At 24.9% G+C, this 24,477-nt stretch overlaps 9 protein-coding genes across 9 annotated transcripts; 3 read left to right on the top strand and 6 right to left on the bottom strand. All coding sequences in view use genetic code 6, as the record gives it.

Moving 5' to 3' along the window:
- Nucleotides 1-398: 398 nt before the first annotated feature.
- Nucleotides 399-1,514, bottom strand: TTHERM_00312280 (hypothetical protein; the record flags this gene model as incomplete). Its single annotated transcript, XM_001033409.3, has 1 exon — nt 399-1,514. The coding sequence occupies one exon, from the start codon at nt 1,512-1,514 to the stop codon at nt 399-401; it is 1,116 nt and encodes a 371-aa protein (XP_001033409.1).
- A 1,101-nt stretch (nt 1,515-2,615) lies between these two features.
- TTHERM_00312270 (hypothetical protein) lies at nt 2,616-6,489 on the top strand (the record flags this gene model as incomplete). The annotated part of the gene is made up of 3 exons (XM_001033408.3): nt 2,616-4,287; nt 4,350-4,556; nt 4,904-6,489. The coding sequence occupies 3 exons, from the start codon at nt 2,616-2,618 to the stop codon at nt 6,487-6,489; spliced, it is 3,465 nt and encodes a 1,154-aa protein (XP_001033408.1).
- A 405-nt stretch (nt 6,490-6,894) lies between these two features.
- Nucleotides 6,895-8,098, top strand: TTHERM_00312260 (archaeal ATPase; the record flags this gene model as incomplete). Its single annotated transcript, XM_001033407.2, has 4 exons — nt 6,895-7,187; nt 7,255-7,342; nt 7,401-7,494; nt 7,560-8,098. 4 exons carry the CDS (start codon nt 6,895-6,897, stop codon nt 8,096-8,098), a joined length of 1,014 nt encoding a protein of 337 aa, XP_001033407.2.
- Nucleotides 8,099-8,653: 555 nt separating this feature from the next.
- On the bottom strand, nt 8,654-8,911 carry TTHERM_000312259 (hypothetical protein; the record flags this gene model as incomplete). Its single annotated transcript, XM_012799721.1, has 1 exon — nt 8,654-8,911. One exon carries the CDS (start codon nt 8,909-8,911, stop codon nt 8,654-8,656), a length of 258 nt encoding a protein of 85 aa, XP_012655175.1.
- Nucleotides 8,912-9,419: 508 nt separating this feature from the next.
- Nucleotides 9,420-13,812, bottom strand: TTHERM_00312240 (formin-like 2 domain protein; the record flags this gene model as incomplete). Its single annotated transcript, XM_001033406.2, has 11 exons — nt 9,420-9,797; nt 9,852-10,179; nt 10,224-10,450; nt 10,503-11,837; nt 11,893-12,222; nt 12,289-12,453; nt 12,518-12,521; nt 12,580-12,803; nt 12,853-13,140; nt 13,231-13,640; nt 13,701-13,812. The coding sequence occupies 11 exons, from the start codon at nt 13,810-13,812 to the stop codon at nt 9,420-9,422; spliced, it is 3,801 nt and encodes a 1,266-aa protein (XP_001033406.2).
- A 653-nt stretch (nt 13,813-14,465) lies between these two features.
- Nucleotides 14,466-17,389, bottom strand: TTHERM_00312230 (elongator complex protein; the record flags this gene model as incomplete). Its single annotated transcript, XM_001033405.3, has 5 exons — nt 14,466-15,266; nt 15,337-15,497; nt 15,618-15,876; nt 15,934-16,247; nt 16,384-17,389. The coding sequence occupies 5 exons, from the start codon at nt 17,387-17,389 to the stop codon at nt 14,466-14,468; spliced, it is 2,541 nt and encodes an 846-aa protein (XP_001033405.1).
- An 880-nt stretch (nt 17,390-18,269) lies between these two features.
- TTHERM_00312220 (cytosolic Fe-S cluster assembly factor nubp1 protein) lies at nt 18,270-20,018 on the bottom strand (the record flags this gene model as incomplete). The annotated part of the gene is made up of 1 exon (XM_001033404.1): nt 18,270-20,018. One exon carries the CDS (start codon nt 20,016-20,018, stop codon nt 18,270-18,272), a length of 1,749 nt encoding a protein of 582 aa, XP_001033404.1.
- A 657-nt stretch (nt 20,019-20,675) lies between these two features.
- TTHERM_00312210 (transmembrane protein, putative) lies at nt 20,676-20,870 on the top strand (the record flags this gene model as incomplete). Its single annotated transcript, XM_001033403.1, has 1 exon — nt 20,676-20,870. One exon carries the CDS (start codon nt 20,676-20,678, stop codon nt 20,868-20,870), a length of 195 nt encoding a protein of 64 aa, XP_001033403.1.
- Nucleotides 20,871-21,401: 531 nt separating this feature from the next.
- Nucleotides 21,402-23,409, bottom strand: TTHERM_00312200 (plexin repeat protein; the record flags this gene model as incomplete). Its single annotated transcript, XM_001033402.2, has 3 exons — nt 21,402-22,175; nt 22,244-22,561; nt 22,690-23,409. 3 exons carry the CDS (start codon nt 23,407-23,409, stop codon nt 21,402-21,404), a joined length of 1,812 nt encoding a protein of 603 aa, XP_001033402.2.
- Between the last annotated feature and the right edge of the window lie 1,068 nt (nt 23,410-24,477).

Genomic DNA, 24,477 nt, shown 5'->3' with positions numbered 1-24,477 from the left:
AAAAATTAACATATTTGTATCTTCTAATTAGAAGGTTTATATTGTTTATAAAATGATATTTTTTAAATACTTTTATTTTATTGTTAGTATAATTAAATTTATTCATTAAAGTAAATTCAGCCAAAAAATAATTAAATAAAATAAACAATTAAATTTCAATTTGTAGAAAATTTTATTTGATTTTTAATAATTTAATTGCATATATAATTGTTTATTTTAACTCTTAAATTTAAGGCATTTTCTAAAATTAAAATAATTTTAATAAATAATTTAAAAAAATTTAGTGAAAAGATTTTTTGTAAAACTAAAAAATATGTTTTCTCAACAAAAAAAAAATAATAATTTTTTAGTAATTAATCTATTAATAAATTATTAGTTTTTCTAATTAATCATAAAATTCATTTTATCTTTTAAGTGTTATCTATGAAGTATTTTAAAATATAATTTGAGCTATCATTTTCCTAGACACATTTAACTATATATTGAGTGTACTCCTAATTTACTAAAAATTTAACTTCCTCTTTGTAGAATTTGATCAAATCTGCTATTAATCCTAAGCATGTTATTAAAAAGTCTTAACTAGGATTCTTCTCCTCACAGCAAGTAGCTTTAAGAAAGTTGCTAAGTGTTTCAATTACATCAAATACTTTTGTGTTCTTTTCCAAAGATAAATTAATACACTAAAATGACTCAATAAGATTTTAGTTATACTACTCAATGACATCTAATTGAATTTCATCAATCTCAGAAGGTTATAGAGCATATTCACTGGCTTCTTATAAGCCATCTTATAGGGAACTTAATGTTCTATCTAAATAAGGAAGAACTAAGTTATTAGAGTTTAAGAATAAATCTCCAAAGAGTATGATAATTTAGGATCTCACCTATAATTCGTTTTCTTTATTATCAAAATAATCTAATAGTTATTCTAAAATCTCTGTAGAAGGACTAAAAGAATTTTTACAAGAAGTAGAGAGGTCTTAAATAAATTTTAAAGCCGATAATTTTGTTAAAATTGATTAGCTATTCCATCCTTAGATTGCATAAGGCCATAATTAATGTAAATAAGGTAATATATTCTCCTTTAGACTTACTGATACATCACAAAGTATGTCTAATCCTATTTCATTTACTTCAGAATATTATTAAAAATAACTTGCTATCATTTTTATGATCTATTCTGCTAGATTACTATTTAATTGCTCACTAACTAAGACCAGACATTAATAAATAATGTCTAAAATGAAATTAATGCATTCTATTTAATCATTTTGTGATGTTGAAATATATTTGTTGAACTCTTAAATAAAAATTTCTATTATTTCTTATAAAAACTAATAGTCTTTTTCATAATCAAAGTATCCCTAAATCATATCCATAAAATTAATAGATTGATCACTCAATTATCCAAAATCTGTTTCAAAATCTCTTGGCTCGGCACACTCTTCATTTAATAATTTATTTAATAGCGTTTATATTATTTCAATTTCACTTTTTAACTCTTCTTAGCTCATCTACTTTAATATCTAATGAATTTAAAATTTGAAATGTCTTTTTTTTCTATCAATTTAATCTTTTTAATAAAAAATAAATACTAAATGAATGATAATTAAAAGTTCAACTACAGCCAAATTATGATTAAAAACAAAATTTAGTATAGAGTTGAATTATTAGTAAAATAGATATTTAGCTTTTATCATAAATTATGATAGAAAAATCTATTTAAAAAAAACTAAACTGATATTTGAAAATTAAAATTTTGATCAAACCATTTACAAAAATAAAATTCATATAAATTAATATTTTTAATTGTTCATTATGAGAAAGTAATTTTAAGCAATTATTTCTATTTTAGTTAAAATTATTTATTAAATTAGTTAATTTATTTTTGATATTGAAATAATGCAAAAGCTAAGTTAAAAATGCGTTTTTAATATTAATTTATTTTCAATTAAATACTTAAAATAATATTGAAAATTTCAAATAACATAATTAAACCCTTACAATTTTTTAACAAAAGATTATTTTGAAATTATATTATAATTAATAGGTAGAGTGTTAAAAACTCTATCGATTGATATGTTTATTACAATAAAATTACATTATAATCAAAAATATTTGTAATATTATCTATTGAATGATTTTTATTGTCATCTATAAAAACTAATTATCAATATAAAATTATTAAATTGATTGGTATTAAATATATTTATTTTTAAAACATAACATTATAAAAATTAGAATATGAAATTAGTAAATACAAATGTTATCAATGAAATTGAAGCTTATAAATAGTTGATTATTGTAAAATTGATAAAAATATTTAGTTTTATGAATTTTTTTAGCTTTAAAGAAATACCTTTAAATTCAAAAATATAAATATTCAAAGAGAGTAGTTGAAATAATTCAAATTAAAAAAAATTATCTTTTATATTCTAAAGGTTAGTTAAATAAATAAATAAATAATTAAAAAATAAGTTCGTTATTTTTTAAATCAATTGCTCTAAACAAAAATTTTACGAATAATATCTTTATAATCAAAAAATTATTAGTTTGAATAAAATATAGGTAAACATAACAAAAATCAATCAAGCTCTTACTTTTTAACCAAAAGAATGCTGAAAAATAACAACTGCTCTTCATCTTATGCAAAAGTAAGGGCTAATAAGAGTTTGAGCATATAAAATTCAGGGTGTTCTTCAAACGGAAGTCACTACAAAGACATTTCTTCATTCAATTAAAATAAAAGTTCAAGTATATCCTCTAGAAATTCTTAGGATAGCAGCAATAGGAATAAATTTATTTCGAATAATCAACATTAAACCATCTAAGAAGACCATTTCAATAATTTAAATCGCAATTTAGATTTTTCATAAATAAATCTTAAAAACCAATAAAAATAATTAAATTATGGCCATAATGCGTCTGTTTACAGTTAGGAAAATAAAGAAAACTACAATTTAAACTATTCTAACTTAGTAAATAATTAGTCTTCACTCAACTAGCAGCAAGAAACCTTTCGTAAAATTAACTAAAATAGCCAGTAAGCACAACACTCAAGTATTGTCTAACCTTCAAAATAAAAATAGAATATAACCCAATCCAAAAATATTTATTAATAGATAATGAGTAATAATTTTAATTCAGTGGCCAAAAAAAACAAGCAATCAAGTTCTAATTTATAAGCTTAACAATAAAGACAATCATTAGATCTTTCTACTAAACACAATGATGGTTTTTAGGATTTGTAAAAAAAAAGAAGTGAAAGTACCTATTCTAATTACTCACTTGATAGCTCAAACAATTAAAGTTTTTTGATGGCAAGCTCCAAGAATTAAAATAATATTAGCAATAGCAATTCTATTTAGCTTAATAATTGGTTACAGAATAACTAATTAATCTAATTAGATAATATGAAACAAGCACCTGATTCATCAAGTTGCATTAATATTTCTCACCTATTAAATTAGAATATATCATAAAGTAATATTAGCATAAATGAATCTTCTAATTTTATTTCTATCAGTCCTGCTGGCCTCTCTTAATGCGCTCATAAAACTAAATAAGCCTTATCATTTAATGAAAACCCATATATTAATAATAATAATTCACACAATTAAATTAACGAATCTTAGAATCATTTAATATCAAGACAAATTAATTCAGTTTAAAATTCAAAAAATAATTGCAATCAAGCTTAACAGCTAAATTAAAAGTAAATTATCAGCTCTAACAACAGTTAGGTAAAGTAAAACAATAATTAAAAAGCTTATTAAAAGATCCAAATTTCTGCAGATTCCAACAATTAGCTTCAAACATTTTCATCTTCCGAAAATAATAATTAAATTAACAATAATAATAACAACAACTGTGAAGTAAGTTATTAAAATAACAACTTTTGTGCCTCTTAATCTAATCCCAGTACAGGAAATACAATAGAAAATCTGACTCTAATTTAAAAATCAAATGAGCTCAACTAGTTGAAAAAAGATCTTCGTTAGAGTAATAATGAGTTAATGCAGTATAAAAATAGACTAAAAACTATAGAGCAAGAAAATAAAAATTTAAAGTAACAATTCGAATAGGATAAATAACAAAAACATCATTTAGAAGAGTATATTCAAAAAATAAAAGGACTTTAATTTATAGTAGCCTAAGAAAAGAGAATATCTTCAAGGATAATCTAAGAAAACCTCTAAAGAAACGAAAGTATTTCATTAATCTTAACAAATCTTGTTAGTATTATATAAATAATTTAGCAAAAAATAGAAACTCCTAAAGCTTCATGTATACTTACTTATTAATAATTTCAAAAATTTAAATAAATCCTTAATTTTTTTATAAATAAGATGAAAAAATCTTGAGCCAAATAAGCCAAAATTTGAATCCTATTCTGCTTTGTCTTAATCCAATAATCTAAGACATAAATAATTATAACTAAAACATAGTATAATAGGTACAAAATCAGCATGAATCAAGATTTGATCCTATTCATCAAATGAACAAACAACCTTCTCAAAAAGGCAAAAAAGTATTGACAATCAAAGGAACTTAAGGTATTTAAGATTATTTAGTCTGATTTTTACTATAAAAGAGAATAACTTGCTTTTAAAATACTTTTTAAACGCATTAGATTTAACTTTTTTGGAAAATTATCAAAAACAATCAAAAATATTAAAATATTTACCAGCCAGGGTTAGGCAGAATATGAAAATTTCCTATTCAGTCAAATTATTTAATTTATAATTAATTAAAAATTAAAAATTTTTAAACACCCAAAAAAAATATTTAACCTCTCAAACTTGTTCATTTAATTTTCAAAATCAATTTCTATCTATATTTTTGCAGCATTAATGTTTGATAATATTTTCATTAAAATTAAAATGTTATTATTAAATAATAGAGTAACAACAATATCAAAGAAATGGCTCTAACAACAAACTTAATAATAATCATAATTTTAAGAAAAGAGGGATATAATTGGAAGAACCTACTAACATTTTAAGACAAAAAAAGCAATAAAACAGTTAAATTTAATCTTCTAATTCTTTGGGGAGATCCCAATCTTCTATAAATGTTAAGTAGCAACAGTAAAAGATAAGTTTACAGTAATAAAATAGGTCAAATAAGTTGAATGATGATTAATTTGAATAAATTTCTAACGGTACTTAACATTTGTTAAAGTAAAGTTTTAGTAGCATTAATCTTCAAACTCAATCTTTACATATTCCATAGCTAGGAGAACAAAATGAAAATGAAATAGAAGCTATTATTAATAAGCAGTTATTAAATCACAATAACAACCCACTTCAATAGATTCAACTCAAATAAAATATTTAAGATTAAAAAAATAGTATTTAAACAAATAAATAAAAAAATTAGTAAATATCTCTTAATGAATGCTAAAGAATTAACACTAAAGAAAGCATGGATAGCTTTTATTAGTAATGTTTACTAAATAATTCACTAAGAATATCTGAATCTAGTAGAAGCATTACTGCCAATAATGGTGTAAATTAATTGCATTCTCAAGAGCATATTAGCTAGAATATATAATAACTAGCTAATGTCAATTAGTCAGCATAGTAAATTAAGTAACAATACAACTAAGTAACTAGTCACTAAAAGGAATAGTTTAATTTTATAGACAGTTATCCTTTATAATAAGAAAATATATTTGGATAATTTACAGAATGCTCAACAAATTAAGCTGGTTTAAATAAAATTTCTTCTGTAGGAGGATCATTCTTTGATAGCAAATCTTCTTAAATAGAAAATTATAGTTCTAACCATATGCACAGAAATAGTTTAGAATCTTAAAGAAATAACAATATTCCTTATGTTTCACAGGAATTAACAGGAAGTTTTTCAACTCAACAAAATTAAAATTATCTTGTAGGAACGTTTTCTCAACTTCCTTAAGATTGTAGTTCAAAAATGAATGTCGATTCAAACTACTAAAGCGGCTCTTCTGACCCATTCAATCAAGAAATAATAAAAAACAGAAGAAACTCTAATCCTTTTAAAGTGTCTAATTACAATTCTAATTCCTCCAATTATAATTAATCATAAAAATTATTTTCAGACACTCTTAAAGGATTAGGAGAAACTCTAAAAAATTTGTAATCTGACGAAAATTAAAATTTTTGCTAATTGAAAAATGCAGACTAAGAAGTTCAAATCAAAAGTAAAAGCACATTTAGGTCTAATGACGATCAATATTCTGAGTATTAAAACCAATAGCAAAGTTAAATGAAAGATCAAACAAATGAAGAAATTTCTTCAGTAAATGACAGATTAAGCTAAGTTGGAACAGAAAAAAGCAGCACTTAGCTAGAAATTGAAAATTTAAAAAAGAAAATCATGTAAAGATAAAGTAGAAGAAAGCTATAAAATGCACATAACACGTCTGTCTAAGAGATATCACATAACTTAAATAGCCAAAGGGAAATGTCAGCTCCTCCAAAAGACTCTTTGCCTATTCATTGAAAACTGATAAAAATAAATAATTAAATATATAAAAATTTAATTAATTAATTATAAAAAAATGTATAAAAATAAATTTGTAAGTAAGTAGATAATATAGTAAGCAATTAAATAAGTGTTTTGAAATGATTCATTTTACCAAATTATAAATTAATATATTGGATATTATTAAGGATTTATATTGTTCAAAAATTAACATTATTTTAGTCTTTTTTTAAAGTCAAAAAATATTCAAAATTTAATTCAAAGATTCATAATAAATGCTAACTTCTATCAGAATTTGTTGGAATCTTTTATTTGTTAGCAGGATTTAGTTATTTGCAATTAAAATAATTGCGCAAATCTTCTTTATTTTGAATAAGTTAATAATAAAAATAATCATAAGATAGATAGAAAGATTAGAAAAAAATGAACGACAACACAATAATAGATTAGTAAATGATAGAGGAAGAACAATAATTAGATTAAGATACTATTATTGCAGATGCTATAATGGCTGAATAAATATAATTATAGGATGAAAACATTGAATACCAATAATAAAAAATAAATTTAGATCACATACAATTAAAAACTTTTGAATAAATAAACTTATAATAATAGATAGGAATCAGTGCATTATAATATTTAGAAAACTAAGGAAATAATTAGTAAGATTTATTCATAGCTTCTGGAATAAATGAAATTGATAAATTGCTAAGGTAACTTACATATTTAATATTCTCGAAAAGAATGGATTTGTAATCATTTCAATTAAAATAATGTTAGTAAAGGAATTAGGACTGGGATTATTACTGAAATATATGGACCAGATTAATCTTGTAAAACATCACTAGCCTTATAATTCGCACTAAACGTAATGAAAAAATAATTTTAATTTTATTATTACTATAATGAATATTTATTTAAAATAGGCAATTATATCAGAAAAAAGCGATTAAAAAGTTTGTAGTATTTATATTTCAACATCTAAAAAACCTCATCAGATAAGAATAAATTAAATTATAGGTATTCTTTATATTTAGATATATAAAATGAATAAATTATTATAACAATTATTTAATAAACCTTAGATGGAATTAAGCAGAGAAACGAATATAGTGATTAAAAAATAATGAGTTGCTTGGATTAATTCCAAGAGGTGTTCATAACTGAAAATTTTAAGCTAGAAGAATTTATCAATGAGGATTTATAAGAATTCTACAATAAGTATAGCAAAGTTAGGTTAATTGTTATAGATAATATATATGACTTAGCCAGCTAAATTGAAGAATTCAAATTAAAACAATAATTTTTATTTAACTTAGTCAATATTTTCAAAAAAATAGCTCATGAAAAGCAAACAGCTATTATTTTTGTAAATAATGTAGTTGACCAAATAAGTGATCATAATTAAACTAATTTATTTACAAGTACAACTAGTTCAGTACCTGCTTTGGGAAACTACTGGACCCACTTAATCAATGAGCGATTACATTTAAATTTACTCGATTAATATGCTCCCACAGTAAAAACAAAATTAAGAACTTTATCCATTAAATTATCTCCTAGAATCCCTTATGGATTTTTAAAATTTTATCCAGATAATTTTGGCTTTACTATTTCAAATTGAATGGCTCGTTGGCTGGCCAAGTTGACTGATAATTAAAAATCTTAAAATTTAAAATAGATAAATAATTTTATAGCATCTACATCCACATTAAAATAAATATACAAATACTTTATTATTAAATTTTCTTTCCAAATATTTTTTTCAATTTATGTTTTTTCTGTGAAATCAGTAAAATTTATAATTTAAGTTTAAATTTTTTTTTAATGGTGTTTTTTTTTTTTGTAAATTTATGATTTAAGCTTATTAAATAGTTTTTCGATTAATTTATTTCATCATAAATCCATTTGAAAAATATCACATAACTATTGTAAGACAGCCCATTGGTCCAATGGTAGGGCATGAGATTCCGGCTCTCGAGGTCGGGGTTCGATTCCCCGGTGGGTTGATTTTTTTCTTTAAATTTCGAGCTAGTTTATAACCAGGAAAAGTAATCTGAAAAAGAAATTTCCAAAATTTGATTATTATTTATTTGTTAGTTTGCTTGCTTGCTTGTCTACTTTACAGCTTGCTAGAAAACTAATCACAAACTTGAAATAGATTAGAGCTTTACTTACTTCACTACTTGCTGTCACCTTACTCTATATTTTTGTACTTATATGAAATAGCGTCTTCTAAAAGCTTTTAGTTTACTTAAAATTTTGAAAAAACTTGCTCATTAATTAGGACTACAGGTACTTCATTTTTGAATTATTTATACTCTGCTAAGTTATCGATGTTAACAACTCTGAAGGATGCTAGAGGAAATTTTTGTTTCATCTGCTTAAGGAAAGGAACGCTCTACTCACAAAGTGTGCATCCTGTTTTGCTTAGCATTTTAATAACTAAGTTGGACATAAATTTGGAGGCCAAATGCACTTTAATAAATAAGCTGATTTCAGACTGAGTTAATTTATTTTTTAGCTAGTTAAATAGTTAGTATTCTTCGTTCGATATTTTCTTTACCTAGTTTTTAAAATTTACTTTTTTTGGTTGTAAAAATTAATATCCAAACTATTTTATTTATTTATTTTAAATTATAAAAAGGAGTTTTCCTCTCAATTTAATTGATTTTTTTATGCATCTTTTCAAATTTTCAAGTAAATGTTTGCGTCTATGTAATGAGCTTATTGCATCACAAGTTAGAATTTTGTAAGATTTGATGATCTTAAATAAAAATCAAATAAAAAATTTTAACAGACCTAATTATTCTGATAATTATACAAAACACTAATTGCTAACTATATATAAAAATGATAAATAAATTACATAATTAATTTATATTTTATTTTAGAATAATTTTTAATCTTAAAATCTCTAATTTTTTTTTGGCAAATTAATTATTTCATCTTTTTAGGTTTTTATTCTAAATCTTTGCTGTTATGCATGATTTTTTAAAAATGAGTACTTATTTAGCAAATTCATCAGAAGGTAGCTTTCTGGGATCTTCACAGAAAAATTCAGCTACAGTTTTATATTTTGCTTCTAGATCTTTAACTTGCTTTTCTAATTCAGTAATTTCAGGCTATACTTGCAAGTAAAATGGCTCTATTTATTCCTTGATTTTATCTTGTTCGTTAGAAGTCTGCACTTTAATAGATTTTTCCAAGGTTTTAACTCCTCTCTTTAAGTCTGCAATTTCTGAAATTAACTAATTGATTGGTGTTTTAGTGCATTCATCTAAAATTTTCAAGTCTTCATCAACTTTAACTATTTCTTTACCCTTTTACAAAAATACTTGTTGGCATGATAAATAAATAAAAACTAATTTAAATACCTCTTTTTTCTCTATATTGCTTATCATATACATAAGAAGATTCACTTTGCCATCCATTGATTTTACTTCTACCATTTTATCAATATTTGAAAATTTAAAACCCCAGGCACCTCCTTTAAAACCTGTTCCATTCATGTAATTACCAAGAGCAAGAGCATTTTCCAATATAATTGTAATTCTTTGGTCATTTAAAAGAGAGTCTAAAAATTGGGCTATCAATGTGGTTTTAGATGTTAAAAACTCCTTTGTTTCTGGATATAAATTTTTGAATTTTAATGCTTGCAGTCTTTCTTCATACCCATTTACTTTTTCCAAAGCTTTAAAATATCTGTAAATTTAAATTAATACAAGACATAATGAAGAAAATTTTACTTTTCTGCATCACCTAAATTTTCAATTTTTCCATCATAAGATTAAACCATTATCATCTCTTATTCGTTTGGCAAAGAGGCTAGCAACGAAGTAATTAGATTTTAAGTAAGCCTAGTTGGATCACAGCTGATTAACATCTCTGCAATTTGTTCACCTTTTAGTTTGATTTTACCTAGTATAAGTAAAACACTTTACTGCCTTTCCAATGTTAAGAATGTAATTTTTTTCTTTCAAAAAAAATAATTAATAAAAAATTTTCCATCATTTAAAAATATTTACTGATGCTTGCTATTCTGGATTTTACTAAGTTGTATTCTATGCCTTTTATAAAGTAGCTTTCTAACTGAAAGTCTACTTTAAATATTCTTCTTCAAGAGCTATATTTTCTTCTTTAACCTTTTCCCATATTGTACCTTATATGTCTTAAAACTTCAAAGTTTGCCAATTAACTCCTTTCATTGGAATTCCAGGGTTTTTTTTTGGTTTTATTCCTTACTAAACTTAAGGGGCCATTAAACCTGGTAAAATAGGTGCCATAGCTATTGGAGCCCCAGGGATATTTAAACTTGGGGCAGCAGGTGCACCAAAACCTGGTAAAGAAGGTACTGAAGGTATACCTAATTAAGGAACAGGCGGAATTCCTATTCCATTAATTTGTGGTGCAGGAGGAGCACTAAAATTGGGAGCTTATGGTATTCCTGGTATTAGTGGAGCTTGAGGAACTCCAGGTATTTAAGGAGCTTAAGGAATGCCAGGTATTTAAGGAGCTAGAGGAATTCCAGGAATTTAAGGAGCTTAAGGAATGCCAGGTATTTAAGGAGCTTAAGGAATGCCAGGTATTTAAGGAGCTTGAGGTATTCCTGGGATTTATGGGGCTTAAGGAATACCAAATAATTAAGGTGCTTAAGGAATTCCTGCTATTTAAGGAGCCTAAGGAATTCCTGGAATTTAAGAAACCTGAGGGATTCCAGGTATCTAAGGAGCTTAGGGAATTCCTGGTATTTAAGGAGCTTAAGGAATTCCTAAATTTGGAGCTTATGGGACTGCTAATTAAGAAGGATACTAAGAACCAAGTAAAGGAGCTACAGGTATCTAGGGATTTTCAGGAATTGATAATTTATCAATATTTTATTGGTTTTAGTTTGATTTTAATTTATTAATTTATGATTGAAGTAATTAATTTTATTCTTTTAAATCTGATATCTCTTATAAAAATTAGGATTCAACTAATTTAATAACAGATTCTTTTGAGTGATTATTTGCAATAGAGTCTAGCTATTTAGAGGCTGAATCTAATTTTGATAATCTCAAATTCATTATTTAATTTTATTCTAAAATGTTATTTTTATTTTCTTCTGAAACAGATTGCTTTGCTTTTATAGCAGACAAAGTTAAATTCAATTAAGAGATTTCTTTCTCTTTTGATGATTTATATTCTTCATATTTGAAAGTAACACTGCTTAAATTCTCATTCAGCTATTTAATTTTTTCACTTAGTTCTTCATTTTTTTACATTTATTGATTTATTTGATTCTACAACTAGCTTTGTTACTTAGAAAGAGACAACTATTCTAGTGCCTATTATTTTGATTGCTCTAATTCACTCACTTTTGTCTTTTAACAAATAAAATAAATTTAAAATGTTAAGAAAACCAAAAGAATAAATTACTAAAAGCTAAATGTTTTCCTATTTATATTTTGAAATAATTTTTTCCTTTTCTTCTAATTTTTAATTCTCCAGTAACTACCCTTAGAGGAATTGCTGTTTCAAAATATTTTAAGAAACTTGTTCCTACGAATCCTGCTATTTCAGCTTCTGGTTTAGTCTTTCAATCTCTTTTTCAAGTGCTTAAATCTTTTATTGTGTTTACCATAATTGATTTTTTTCTTCAGATTTTTCTTTTCCTATTCCATTTTATCTACCAAAACCTTTTTTCATATCATTATCCTAACTATGATTTTATTCCATTTTTTCCTTTTCTCTCATTTGAATCTCACTCTGCAAATAACGTTAAATTATTTTATTGTTTATTATATAATTAATTATTTTTAATTTAAATTTTACTTTGAATCTCTCTTCGAGCTGTGCTTATTTTTAAGAGCCTTTAACTTTCTCTACATATTCTTCTTCTTATTCTTCTTTAATGACAGAATTATATTACACTTTTTTTTACTAAATGGCTTATAATTCCTTTTGATATTATGCTTCTCTTTCCCTCATACGATTTACCTAATATATATATATTTCCAATAAATTTAACTTTTTGAACCACTAACTAAAATGTAAGGCTTACTGATCTATTTATAATAAAAGCATAATTTAAATATTATGTAAAATAATTTAAGTTTATCTTACTTATCTTGAAGCTAGTGGATTTAGATAAATAAAGTAATTATTTAACTTTAGAAGTCACCTTCATTTTAATCTTTCTTGTAAAAAAATTTATTACAGTTAAACTCTCTTCTTTCAAAATCTGCTACAAAAAATATTTCTTCTCCAGAAACCCCATAATAATCTTCTCTAATAAAATAGCAATCATCGATAATAAATTAACCTTATTAAATATTATTCACAGCTTACTATATTAACATATTTATTAAATCCTAATTATATTAAAAATTATTTTACGACTGTCAATAGATCTAATAGGCCTGAATTTTGAAAGTCATCAATTATTTAGATATTTTTAAAATGATTCTAGAAAGCTTAACACATTGAATTCAAGAAAGAACACATATTCTATGTAAATATTGAGCTTTTTGATTTACTTAGAACTATTGTTAAAGGTGTAAACTTATTTGGATAGTTATTTTTCTGTTATAAAGCCTCAAATCCTTCTAAAATAAACTTTAAAGCTTCTTCACTATACCATGAAATCTGATCCATCAAAATTAACAGCAAGCTATTTATTTCATTCTATTTATAAACAAATATGCAATTAAAATATATATATATTATATAAATTCATTAAAATTAGTAGTAAACTATTTAGTTAAAAATCTATACCTGACCAGGGGTAAGCATTTCAGGAAAAGAATGTACAAGATCTGACTAAATTAATTTATCAAGGAAAATAGTGCTATCTTCGAAAACATCTTTGTAGTCGACTGTAAGTATTTTAAGAATATGTAGAAGAAATAACTTTTTTGCACTATCATGCTTTAAAGATCCATACTATGTAAGAGCAAAAATGATAGCATCAACTCCTCCTGATTGCTCTAAATGATCTAATTTTTAGTTGTATTTGATTTGATAAGATATCCATTCATAAAAAGCAATTATATCCTCAAACTAAGCATTTAACTCCATTTTTTGAATAAAATATTCTGTTATCTCCTCAGAATTCTTTCCATAATTGTTAAAATCGTTTTTAACTTAGATTTTTTCTCTTAGTTGCAAAATAGCTAATTTTTTTTCTTTTGGTCAAAAAATAGTTTTTAATTCTAGTTGGCTTAAGATATATAGCTAATACTTACCTTTTGGTAGAGATTATATGCCTAATTTATCTTTGTCTTTTAATTCTAATAATTTTATAATAGAGTTGAACTCTTAAAGCTAATTTTAAGTTTCCTAATTGAGTTGTGCCATATTTAATTTCTTAAAAAATCAAAATAGTAAATTAATCTGTCAAATATTTATTTATCAAAAACTCAATTATAAATTGTTTCTCTAATTTGTGTAAAATTTAATGTTTGTAAATTTGATATCTTTTCTATCTATCTATTTATTTATGATCATAAAATTTTATTATTTTTTTTCTCAAAACAACTAGATTTGCATTTTTATAATTACTTAAATCAATTTTTTAACATTTTACTTACTTAAATATAAAGGTGAATTAAAAGTAAACAAAATTTTTACGTAAATTTATTGATCTTTTTTAAATAAATATTGACCACAATATTTTTATAATTTTAATCGCTAAAGCTAATTATTCATAAAGAATGTTAAACAAGCTTTAATATTTAATACTATAACTAAAAATTGATTCTATTCTTTAATTAGAAAAATTTTTTTATTAACTAAAACTAATAAGTTTAGGGAGGATATTACTAAATACTAAATTATTTTTGAAATATCTTTAATAAAATGATAATAAAATTGACCTTGCTATTCTACCTAAAAAAATTTTTTTTAGTACCCCCTCTTAATACTAAAAATAAAATGAATATTTAAAAGATTTATTTTAAACATTTTATGAATAAATTACAAAATAAATAAAGTTATTATTTTTATAATTTTCAATTAATCTTGAAATTGAAAACACGGACTGTGTGATCAAGTGAACAAGTAGCAAATTGAAGAATTTTGCTGTTAATGTTAGGCTTATAATTCTTTCTGAATTTAATCCTACTGATTGTATTTGTATGTCCGATAAACTCGTGTGGCTTATCAATCAGATTGAGTTGATTAGTGTTACTTTCGAATTCATATAATTCCATTCCTCCTTCTTCGTAGCCAACAATAATAAGGTATGAGTTTTCATTTTTATATGATATAGGAGCAAATGCTAATGCAGTAATAGTGCTACTTAATACTTTATTAAATATAACCTTTTTATCTAATATTGAGTGAATTTTGATTCTCTTATCTCTTGCACCTGTGGCAATAAATTTCTCATCATGTGAGAAAGCTGCGCTATAAATAATTCTTGTATGGGATTTATCATTATAGTATAGAGCGTAAGGTTCTTTGAAGTTTAATTCCTTTTTAGCTTCGTCAAGATAATTCTTTTTAAATAATGCTAAAGATCTATCTTTGGAAACAGTTGCAAAGTATTCATCACTGGGTGAGAATTCCATCTGGTTAATAGTGAAATTGTGATATTCTAACTTGGAATAAATTTAATAGTTAGTAGGATTCCAGAAAATCACACATGCATTTTCTTTTGTTTAAGATTTTGAGCAACTTGCAATTAATTTGCCATCATTGCTGCAGCTGACACACTTTAATTCATAACCATGTCCATATAACTTATTCAATTCAGGCCATAAGGTATGCTTTATCAAGTAATCTTCAATAGGAGGTTGAGTAAAATCGTGCTATAATTTATTAATTATAATTATTATTTCAATTATTAATATTTTTTTTATTAAAAAAATTATTTTTTACCTTCTAAGAAAAAAGTTCTTCTTCTTTCTTTTTATCTTCAATAGATTAAATTTTATCTGAAATCAAACCACCTTCATCTTCAGGATCTACGTATTTAGAAGGGTCAAAATCTGGTTCAAGTTTAATAGCTTTAATCATAAGACCGAGAACTTGAGCACCACCTAAAATAAGATTTAAAAAGTAAAATTAATTTAAATAATTTGTGAATGATAAAATCATATCAATGATTAAAAAAATTTTATTCAAATATAAAAATAAATGAAAATGAATTAATAATTTACCTTCTTAGGAAACTTGGTATTCAAAGATACCCTTTTCTAACTGCTTTTAATCCAAATATTTCTTTTCTTGATTATCGTCTTAGAAGTATAAATGTAAATCTGTGTTGGACATTTGATTAACTGCATTCACAAAAGCTGCAGGAGGTTCAAATAATCTAACAACTTTTTCGTCAGCTCCGCAAATAAGAGTGTCACAAATATTTTTATTTTCAAGTTAAACAGGATAGCATTTAATGCTATTGATATCGTAACCGTGAATCTTTTAAATAAGGGTTATTTATTAGATTAATTTATTTTACAATTTTAATAAACTTACTTATGCACGAGAAATTTCATGCCAGGATTGAGTTTAAGAAGATTAAGTGATAATTCTTGTTGTTTAATCTAAACCACAAGATACTAAGAAATCTCCTTTAGTGCTCCAATCCAAATCAAATACCTAATTGAAGTGGCCACTAACAGTTGGTTTAGAATCCCAAATTCCCTTTTCTTAATTGTATTCCCATAAGTAAAATGAACCTGTGTATGTGTAAGAAAAAATCTATGTGTAATCAGCATTAAAGGTAGCTTGGAAAAAGGCATACTTGCTTCCTGTTACCTAACCTAATCTGTATGAGGTTAACCAAATATCTATAAATAGAAAAAATATATAATTATTCTATTTTATTTTTCAATAATTTAATTAAAATAAAAATTATAGTGTGGATAAAATGTATTCATTGTTTTTATGATAAAAAGGTTATTTATTGATGAATTATTTTATTACCTGTGTCTTTATCCTTGGTCCATAATATAATGTTAAAATCAAATGATGCAGAGATAAGTGCAGTTTCTCCTTTGTACAAACCCCAGTCAAGACAGACTACTGCTTCACCGTGTCCGCTCAAAACACTTTCTAAAGTGATAAAATACTTCTTATCGCCTAAAACGAATCTTTAAGTTTGCTTATTTTAGAATTCAGAAATTTACTTAATAGTCTCATCTTCTAAGAGCTCACTAAATCTCCATAAACGAACATAAGTATCTTTAGAAGAGCTGGCAATAATCCATTCTTCATGAGTGTCTTTTTTTTGTTTTAAGACCTACAAATCAGTAATTGCATTTTCATGTCCTTTAAGACTAACTTTGTATTCAAACAAAGTACCTCTTTCCATAGTATTTTTACCATCTACTGGAGCTGTATATTTCTTTAAATCAGTGTGATAGATATGAACAGTGAAGTCTAAACCTCCTAAAGCTATCAAAAATTCATCTTTATTAGGATTGTGGCGGATAAGTGCAGTGCATTCTTATGTAAAATGATGTCCAAATGTGATGCTATCCATAATTAAACTTTGATTAGATTCATCGCTTATCTTTATAATATAGACATCACCCATAATATTACCAGCTACGACATATGCAAGATTAGGAGAGTATTCTAAAACAGTGGCAAATGAAACAGAGTGATTGAGATTAAATTTATGCTTAATAGACCAATTTTCCTTGATAAATAGGTTAGAAAGTTTACCTTCCCAAATTATTAAATTGGAATCACTGCTTCCTGAAACAATAAGCTAACGCTCAGAAAAATTATTTATAGTTTTTACAAAGTTAACGCGATCTGAATGTCCACTTAAAGTAAAATAATTAGTAACCTTATTGATATTGTTCACAATAATGCTATTGGAGCAAGCATAAAAGCAAGCTTCCTTAACAGCTTTGCCTAAGGCAAAACATTTATAAAGGGGGTTAACACCTCCTTAAACGCAGCTTAATTCTAATTGACTCATAAAATATTTTTGTTGCTTTTGACTTTTTTTGTTTATTGCTTTTTAAAAACGAAAATTTCTTCTCCCTTTTTTATGCTTAAATTAGCTTCTTAATATTTTTAATAAATGCAAGTTTTACTATATATCTATTTATTTATTTAATGAATATTTAATTAATAGATGACTTTTAAATTTACCCTTATAATAGCATCAAATATAAACAAAAAAAACAAAAAAATCATAAAATAAATTTTGCAGAATGACTATCCATTTACTAATTAATGTCTCCTTTGTATTATAAAATTGGTTTTTTTCTACCAATTTAACAATTTATTGTCAAAATTAATCACTTTAACTCTAAAAATGAGAATTTTCTACTAAATTTTTCCATTTTTTTCCATAGTTGTTAGCTCTTTTTTTGTATTTCTAAATTTTAGTAATGAGTAAATAAAATGAATTAAAAATGCTATGGAATATTCAATAGAGTCTACTTGATATAATTAAGCTTTTTTTGATTGATAGATAGATGAAATTTTTATTTCTTATTTTTTCTAATAAAAACTGATAATTTAATAACAAATTCTTGTTTAGACACTTTATGAATAAGATTTATATCTTTGCTAATAAAATTAAAAAAACTTTTATGATCACCTTTTTGTACTTTTTATTAAAATAATTTTTTTTCAATTTTAAATGCTTTTTCGAACTTAAAATTATTGTGCCTATGAAAAAAAAATACTTACAAATTTTTATTTTAAATTAGTAAAATTTTTAGAAAATTCTTGATTTATTTTCATATAATTTAGACAGGATATAAATAATAGCTTTCTAATAAAAAAACTTCAAAATATTTCTTCCTATTACAAATATAAACTCTTACAGTAATTAATCACTGATTCATTCACTTTGGTAATTCTACTTTTAGTGTTTGAGTTACTCTTTCTGCAATATGTTAGTAGACCTTAGCTGCTACAGAATCTGGATGCTCTTTGACAATTGATTTACCCTTTTCTGTGCAGATTAAGACCTTAGGTTCGAGAGGTACTTTACCTAAGAGATCAATCTTATAATCTTAGCACATTTTAGCAGCACCACCAGTTACAGGAGGGAAAATCTGACTTTCGCACTTGCAGCCAGGACAAATGAAACCACTCATGTTTTCAACAACACCGAGTATATTTGTTTTAGTCTTTTAACAGAAACTCAATTCTTTTCTGACATCTTAAAGACTAACTTCTTAAGGAGTGGTAACTACAATAGCACCATCTCCTTCACCAGGTTACAAGTATTAGACACAGCTGATGTGTTCATCAGAAGTTCCAGGAGGAGTATCGATAATAAGATAATCCAATTCTCCCCAATTAACATCTGTCAAAAATTGTTTAATCAAACCATTCTTACGAGGACCTCTCCAAACAACTGCATCATCTTGATTGCCTAATAAAAATCCTATGGACATAACACCTAAATTATCTTCTACATAAACAGGACTCCAACCATCAGCACTATTATGAACTTCGTGATCAAGTAATCCCAACATTCTAGGAATTGAAGGACCACAAATATCAATATCTAACAAGCCAACTTCATAACCAAGATTTGCTAATTAGAAAGCTAGTTAAGAGGAAACTGTACTCTTACCAACACCACCTTTACCTGAAAGAACTAGAATTTTGTGCTTGACTAATTTCATTCTTCTTTCTACGTCTTTAAGAGCTGGATCAGGTTCGTTTGCTTTTCCAGAAGCACAAATTTGCTGGTTGGGGCATCCTTAGCAAGCAGACATTTTACCTGCTTCTTTATTTTACGTTCCAGGACAACCTTCGTTTGCATTGTCTGGTACAACTTTATTTTCTTCTGTATTTTAACTAGAACATTTAGCTTTATTAGGACAGCCTGCACATGAAGAAGCAGTACCTGCTTATTATGACTGAGTTCCTACACAACCAGTATTAGCATTAACTGGGACGATTTTCTTATCAGCAGTGATATTTGCTTACTTACCAGCAGCACAATCAGGTTGATGAGGACATCCTGAGCAAACTGGTGTTTTACCTGCATTTTAGGCTTATGTTCCAGGGCATTATTCAGGAGCATCAACAGGAACAACTTTGCCATGAACTCCAAGTTTGCCTAAAGCGCAGTTAGGTTAATGAGGGCAAGATACACAAACTTCAGTTTTTCCTGCATTTTATGAATCAACTCCAGGACAGTTTTATGGTGCATTATCTGGAACTAACTTCTTATGCTCTTGAATAGTATTTGATTATCCACTATTACATTTTTATTAATTAGGGCATCCTGAACAAGAGTTTACTTTTCCTGCATCTTGAGAAAGAGTACCAGGACATTAAGTTGGAGCATTATCAGGAACTAATTTGTAATGGACATTTAAAGCTTTTGAAGCACAGTTTGGTTAATGGGGGCATCCTGAACATACTACTGTATGGCCAGCTAAGTTAGATTAAGTGCCTGGACATTAAGATGGTGCTTCTTCAGGAATGATTCTACCATCTAAGTTTGGATTTCCTAAAGCACAGTTGGGTTAATGTGGGCATCCAGAGCAAGGCTCTACCTTTCCTGCTAATTGAGATTTGACTCCTGGACAAGAATCAGGAGCTCCTTCAGGTACAATTCTTTCTTTTTCCATATTTAACACCTATATTTATTATCTATTTACTTATAAATTTAAAATTGTAAATATTTATTTATTAAATTACCTTATACACTGATCTTACTATATTTTTATATGTCTAAATGCTATTCTTCTAATATCTCTCAAATCAAAATCTTTTCTCTTTATTTTAAAAATGAATATTTATATTTTAATTGCTACTATCGTTATTTAGAGTATTTTCACAATAAATTTCCTAAGACATGGATTTTATTCTTAAATCTAGTATGTTCTTTTTAAGCTACGTATTTTTAATTAATATTTAGCTGGCTTGAAATGAGGTCATAGCAAATGACCTCATTCATGATTAAAAAATAAGTATTATAAAATAATTATTTATTTATTTATTTTCAAATCTTAAATTTAATTAATATCAAAAAAATAAATGTAATGAAAAAGATATATTAATTAATATATTTATATAAATGAAATTTTGAAGGGTTTTCTACATCGAAAAAAGCGTGTAACAATTCTATGCATAATAAATGAAGAAATTATATTGAAAATATTTAGTAGAAAGATATATATATATTAAATTTACTTTACTTTAATACTAAGAAATTAATAAAAAATAATTAAAAGATAAATATCTCATCAAAAGAAAAAGTAAACTACTTTCAATATAAATACAAAATGGATAATTTCGATTTCTTACCAGATACTATTAAGGGAAACCTCAGAACTGCTATTTATGGTTTGATCCTCTTCCATATATTTATTTTTACAGTTTGGATTCTTTTGACTATCCCCTCACTATTTAAGCCATCTACTAGCTTCAGTAGCCAAATTGACGATATGATTAAAAAAAATAAAACTAAACATGAATGACAAGCTATTTAGTTGTCTAGATCGATTTTTTTCATACTATATGAAAGCAATATAATTATTTTATTAAAATAAAACAATTTTTTTATGAATAAAAGAATAGATATTATATTTAGGTGGTTATTATTAAAAAAGTAAACTAAAACCTTTGTAGATACATTTATTTTAAGCGATTATTTGTTGTAAATGATTAAATATAAATTATGAATTAATTTAATCATCAGAATTATAAAGTATTTTACTAGTTTGTTTACAAGAGAGTTAGTATAAATAGTTAAATATTTTTTAATCATTGTTTCAATAGGATTTTTAAAAAACCTTTTATTTCAACTTTTTGGGAATATTCTAAGAAACAAACTTAATCAAATAAATATAGAAAGCAAACATATTTTATAAATATCAATAAAAAAATTGAATCTGAATGAGCTAATTTTTTTTGCTTATTGATAAATTGATTTATATTTTAAAGTAAAACATTAACAAAAACATAAATGAAAGGATTAAGATTTTAGAAATTAATTGATGGTACTTAAATCATACTTAAACTTAATATTCTCTTTTTTAATGTAATCTACTGTTTAATTTGTGCTTTCTTTTAATAACACTTCTTTTTTATAATACTATTGGTCTATATTTTTAGTTTTTCTTTAAAACCATTTTTCCATTGCCTATTTAAACAAATGTTAATAAATCAGATATATTAGAATTTTCATCTGCATTCTCAATATTTATTTATGTAGTTTTATCTGAGTCATCTTTTTTTTCCTCTTCTGATTCTTTTTCTTCTTCTTTCTCAGTTTCTCCATCTTCTTTATCTTCCTCTTTCTCAGTTTCTTCATCTTCTTTTTCTTCTTCTTCTTTGTCATCATCTTCTTTTTATTCTTTCTCTTCTTCAGTTTCTTCATCTGAATTTTCACTCTCTTTTGATTCTTCATCTTTTTCTTCTTCATCATTATCAGACTTTTCTTCTTTATCCTCCTCTGATTCTTCATCTTTTTCTTTATCGTCTTCAGAACTTTCTTCTTCAGTTTCAGATTCTGTTTCTTCTTCTTCTTCAGTATCTACATCCTTAGCTTCTGATTATTCACCATCATTTTCTCCGTCAGAGAGGCTAGTTTCTTTATTTTCGTGTGTATCAAAAAATTCTTCTGGAGATTTTAAGTCTGGAAGCTTTTCATCTTCTTCTTCATCAGCTTTCTTTTATTCTTCGAATTTCTTTCTTATTTCTTCTATCCTGGATTCAATCTCATTAATAGTCTATTTAACCTTAGATAACCTTTTCTCTTTTTGTTCAAGCTGCTTTTGTTTCTTTGGATATAAAAATATAATTATAATCTCTTCAAAAATAAGATAAGATGCAAATATAAATAAATTACCTTCTTAAAAATAATTTATTTTTCAGTAGGGGTTTAGTTTTCTTATTCATTTTCTCTTTCTTCTTTTTCCTATTCTATTTCATCATCAATTAGGTTTTATAATTCTTTATTTTCAGCTTACTCTTCTTTTTATTCAGGAGTTAAACTCTTATCAGCATTATCTAAGAATGCCTTTTTGCTTGGACAGATATTTAGGTCTTCATTTTCTTAGTGATACCAGCCTTCAACAGGACATCCATGATTATCACTTGAAATGCATCCTTCAATAAATCTTTTTTTATCATTGCACCAACCACAGTTTAAGTTACTCAAACAACTCTATATAATTAAAAAATAGCTTCATTAAAATTTGTGTTTTATATTTGCTAGGTTTTCAAATCATAGAAAGAGTAACAAAAAACGATAATTTGAAATATTTTTATAAAAATATGTCTATTTTTTATTACATTGCAATCAGTGAACGCAGAGCACTCAGCACCAGCACAATAATTATAATTATAAAAATTACAAGTAATATAAAGTGGACCAATGTTATCACCTTCCACACACTTTTATTCCATATTACACCAACCACATTTAGGGTCTTTAGAGCATTCATTACAGCTAAAATATTGATCACAAACTGAAGATATTTGAGGTAGTTCTTGTTTTAGTTTATCGATTTCTTCTTCTAAAATAATTTATTCATTTTTCAGTTCCTCTAACTGAGATTCCAAAATAATTATTGTCAATTGTTAATTTGATTCTTAACTTTCTTCTACAATCTCTTTAACATCAGTCATTTTTTTACTTAAATGTCTAGCCATTTTATCAACATTTTTAGTTAATTCCTTAGACATCTTTTTCATTTATTTGTGTACATCTTTAGTGATTTCTTTAACACTATCATCTAATTTAGAACTTTGTTCTTTAAGTTATTCATGAACAGGTTCTAGTTCAGTAGCCATGATTTCTTTCATTTTCTCTTCATCTATTACAGTCTTAAGTTCTTCCCTTAATTTTGCGGCTTCTTCTTCTTTTTACTTTCTCAGCTCTTCTTCCTCTTCAATTTACTCAGGTGTTTTACCCCCAGCGGCTGCTGCCTCTTAGTGAGTTTTCATCTTTAAACTAAAGCATTATAAAATCAAGAGCGAAATCAACAGAATAATATAAATACTCTTTTTCATGGTAATTAGTTTTTAGAGTTTCTATGTATTTTTTTTGTTTGATTTGATCTCGTTTCTTAAATATTAATTTGCATCTCAATTGAATTAATCAAAAAATGTATGTATTTTTTTTAGGCTATACGTTTTTCTTATTTTTTTTTTGTTAGTATGAATGATTGATTGTCCATTCATTTATTACAAATTAATGAAAACAATAATGTTTGCATTTATATGTATTTTAAAATTATATGTTTTCAAATATCTATCTCAACTTCAATTACTAAAAATGAATTTTTTTTAATTCATTTTAATAAATAGAATTTGGGAATAAGTTTTTTAAAATAAGTTATATTTAATAATTTTAATTACAATTAAATTATTTTAATTAGTATGATAAATCAGATAAAATCTAAATTATTTAACATTTAGATCACAAACAGTATTATATTAATAAAGTAATTAATTAGGGATGTTAATTTTATGGTAGAAATAAATCTATTCAAATATAATTGTATAAATAAAAAATGGTAAATTGATATTGATAGATCTTTTCATTATTGTACTAGTGTGAATGCTTGATTTTAGTGTATTTTATAGATGTATAATTATTTTTTTTAGATCTTTAATTTAAAGAATTAATAAAAAGATAAAGTTTTTTCGAATCAATCAAAGAAGTATAAAATATGAACTAGGCTTAACTAGTAATAAAATTATTAAATTCTTTTAGCTTAAATATATTAATGGAAAAGACATATTTTTTAAGGATATTTAAGTTTTGATTTGTAAAATACTTTTCAATTAATTTTAAAAAAATTTACTAAGTTAAATGATTTTAGAAATGATTACATTCATATGAAGTGCTTATAATATTAAGTTAAAATTATCAGCTAATTAATTTTTAAATCAAATATCTATGATTATTCCTTATTTTTACAATTTTTTTTAAAATATTTTCTTGCTTATTTCATTTAGAAATAAAATAAATATAAAAAATGAATCAAGTAGCATAAAAATATATGTTTATAAATTATTAATTTGAAGTTTTATATCGTATCTTCTTTAAATGAAAAAAAAAATATATGAATAAAT

This window comes from Tetrahymena thermophila (genome assembly GCF_000189635.1).
Source record: "Tetrahymena thermophila SB210 genomic scaffold scf_8254431, whole genome shotgun sequence".
In the NCBI taxonomy this organism is placed as follows: domain Eukaryota; phylum Ciliophora; class Oligohymenophorea; order Hymenostomatida; family Tetrahymenidae; genus Tetrahymena; species Tetrahymena thermophila.
The sequence above is the reverse complement of the archived record's forward strand: the minus strand, read 5'-3'. Positions and strand labels throughout refer to the sequence as shown.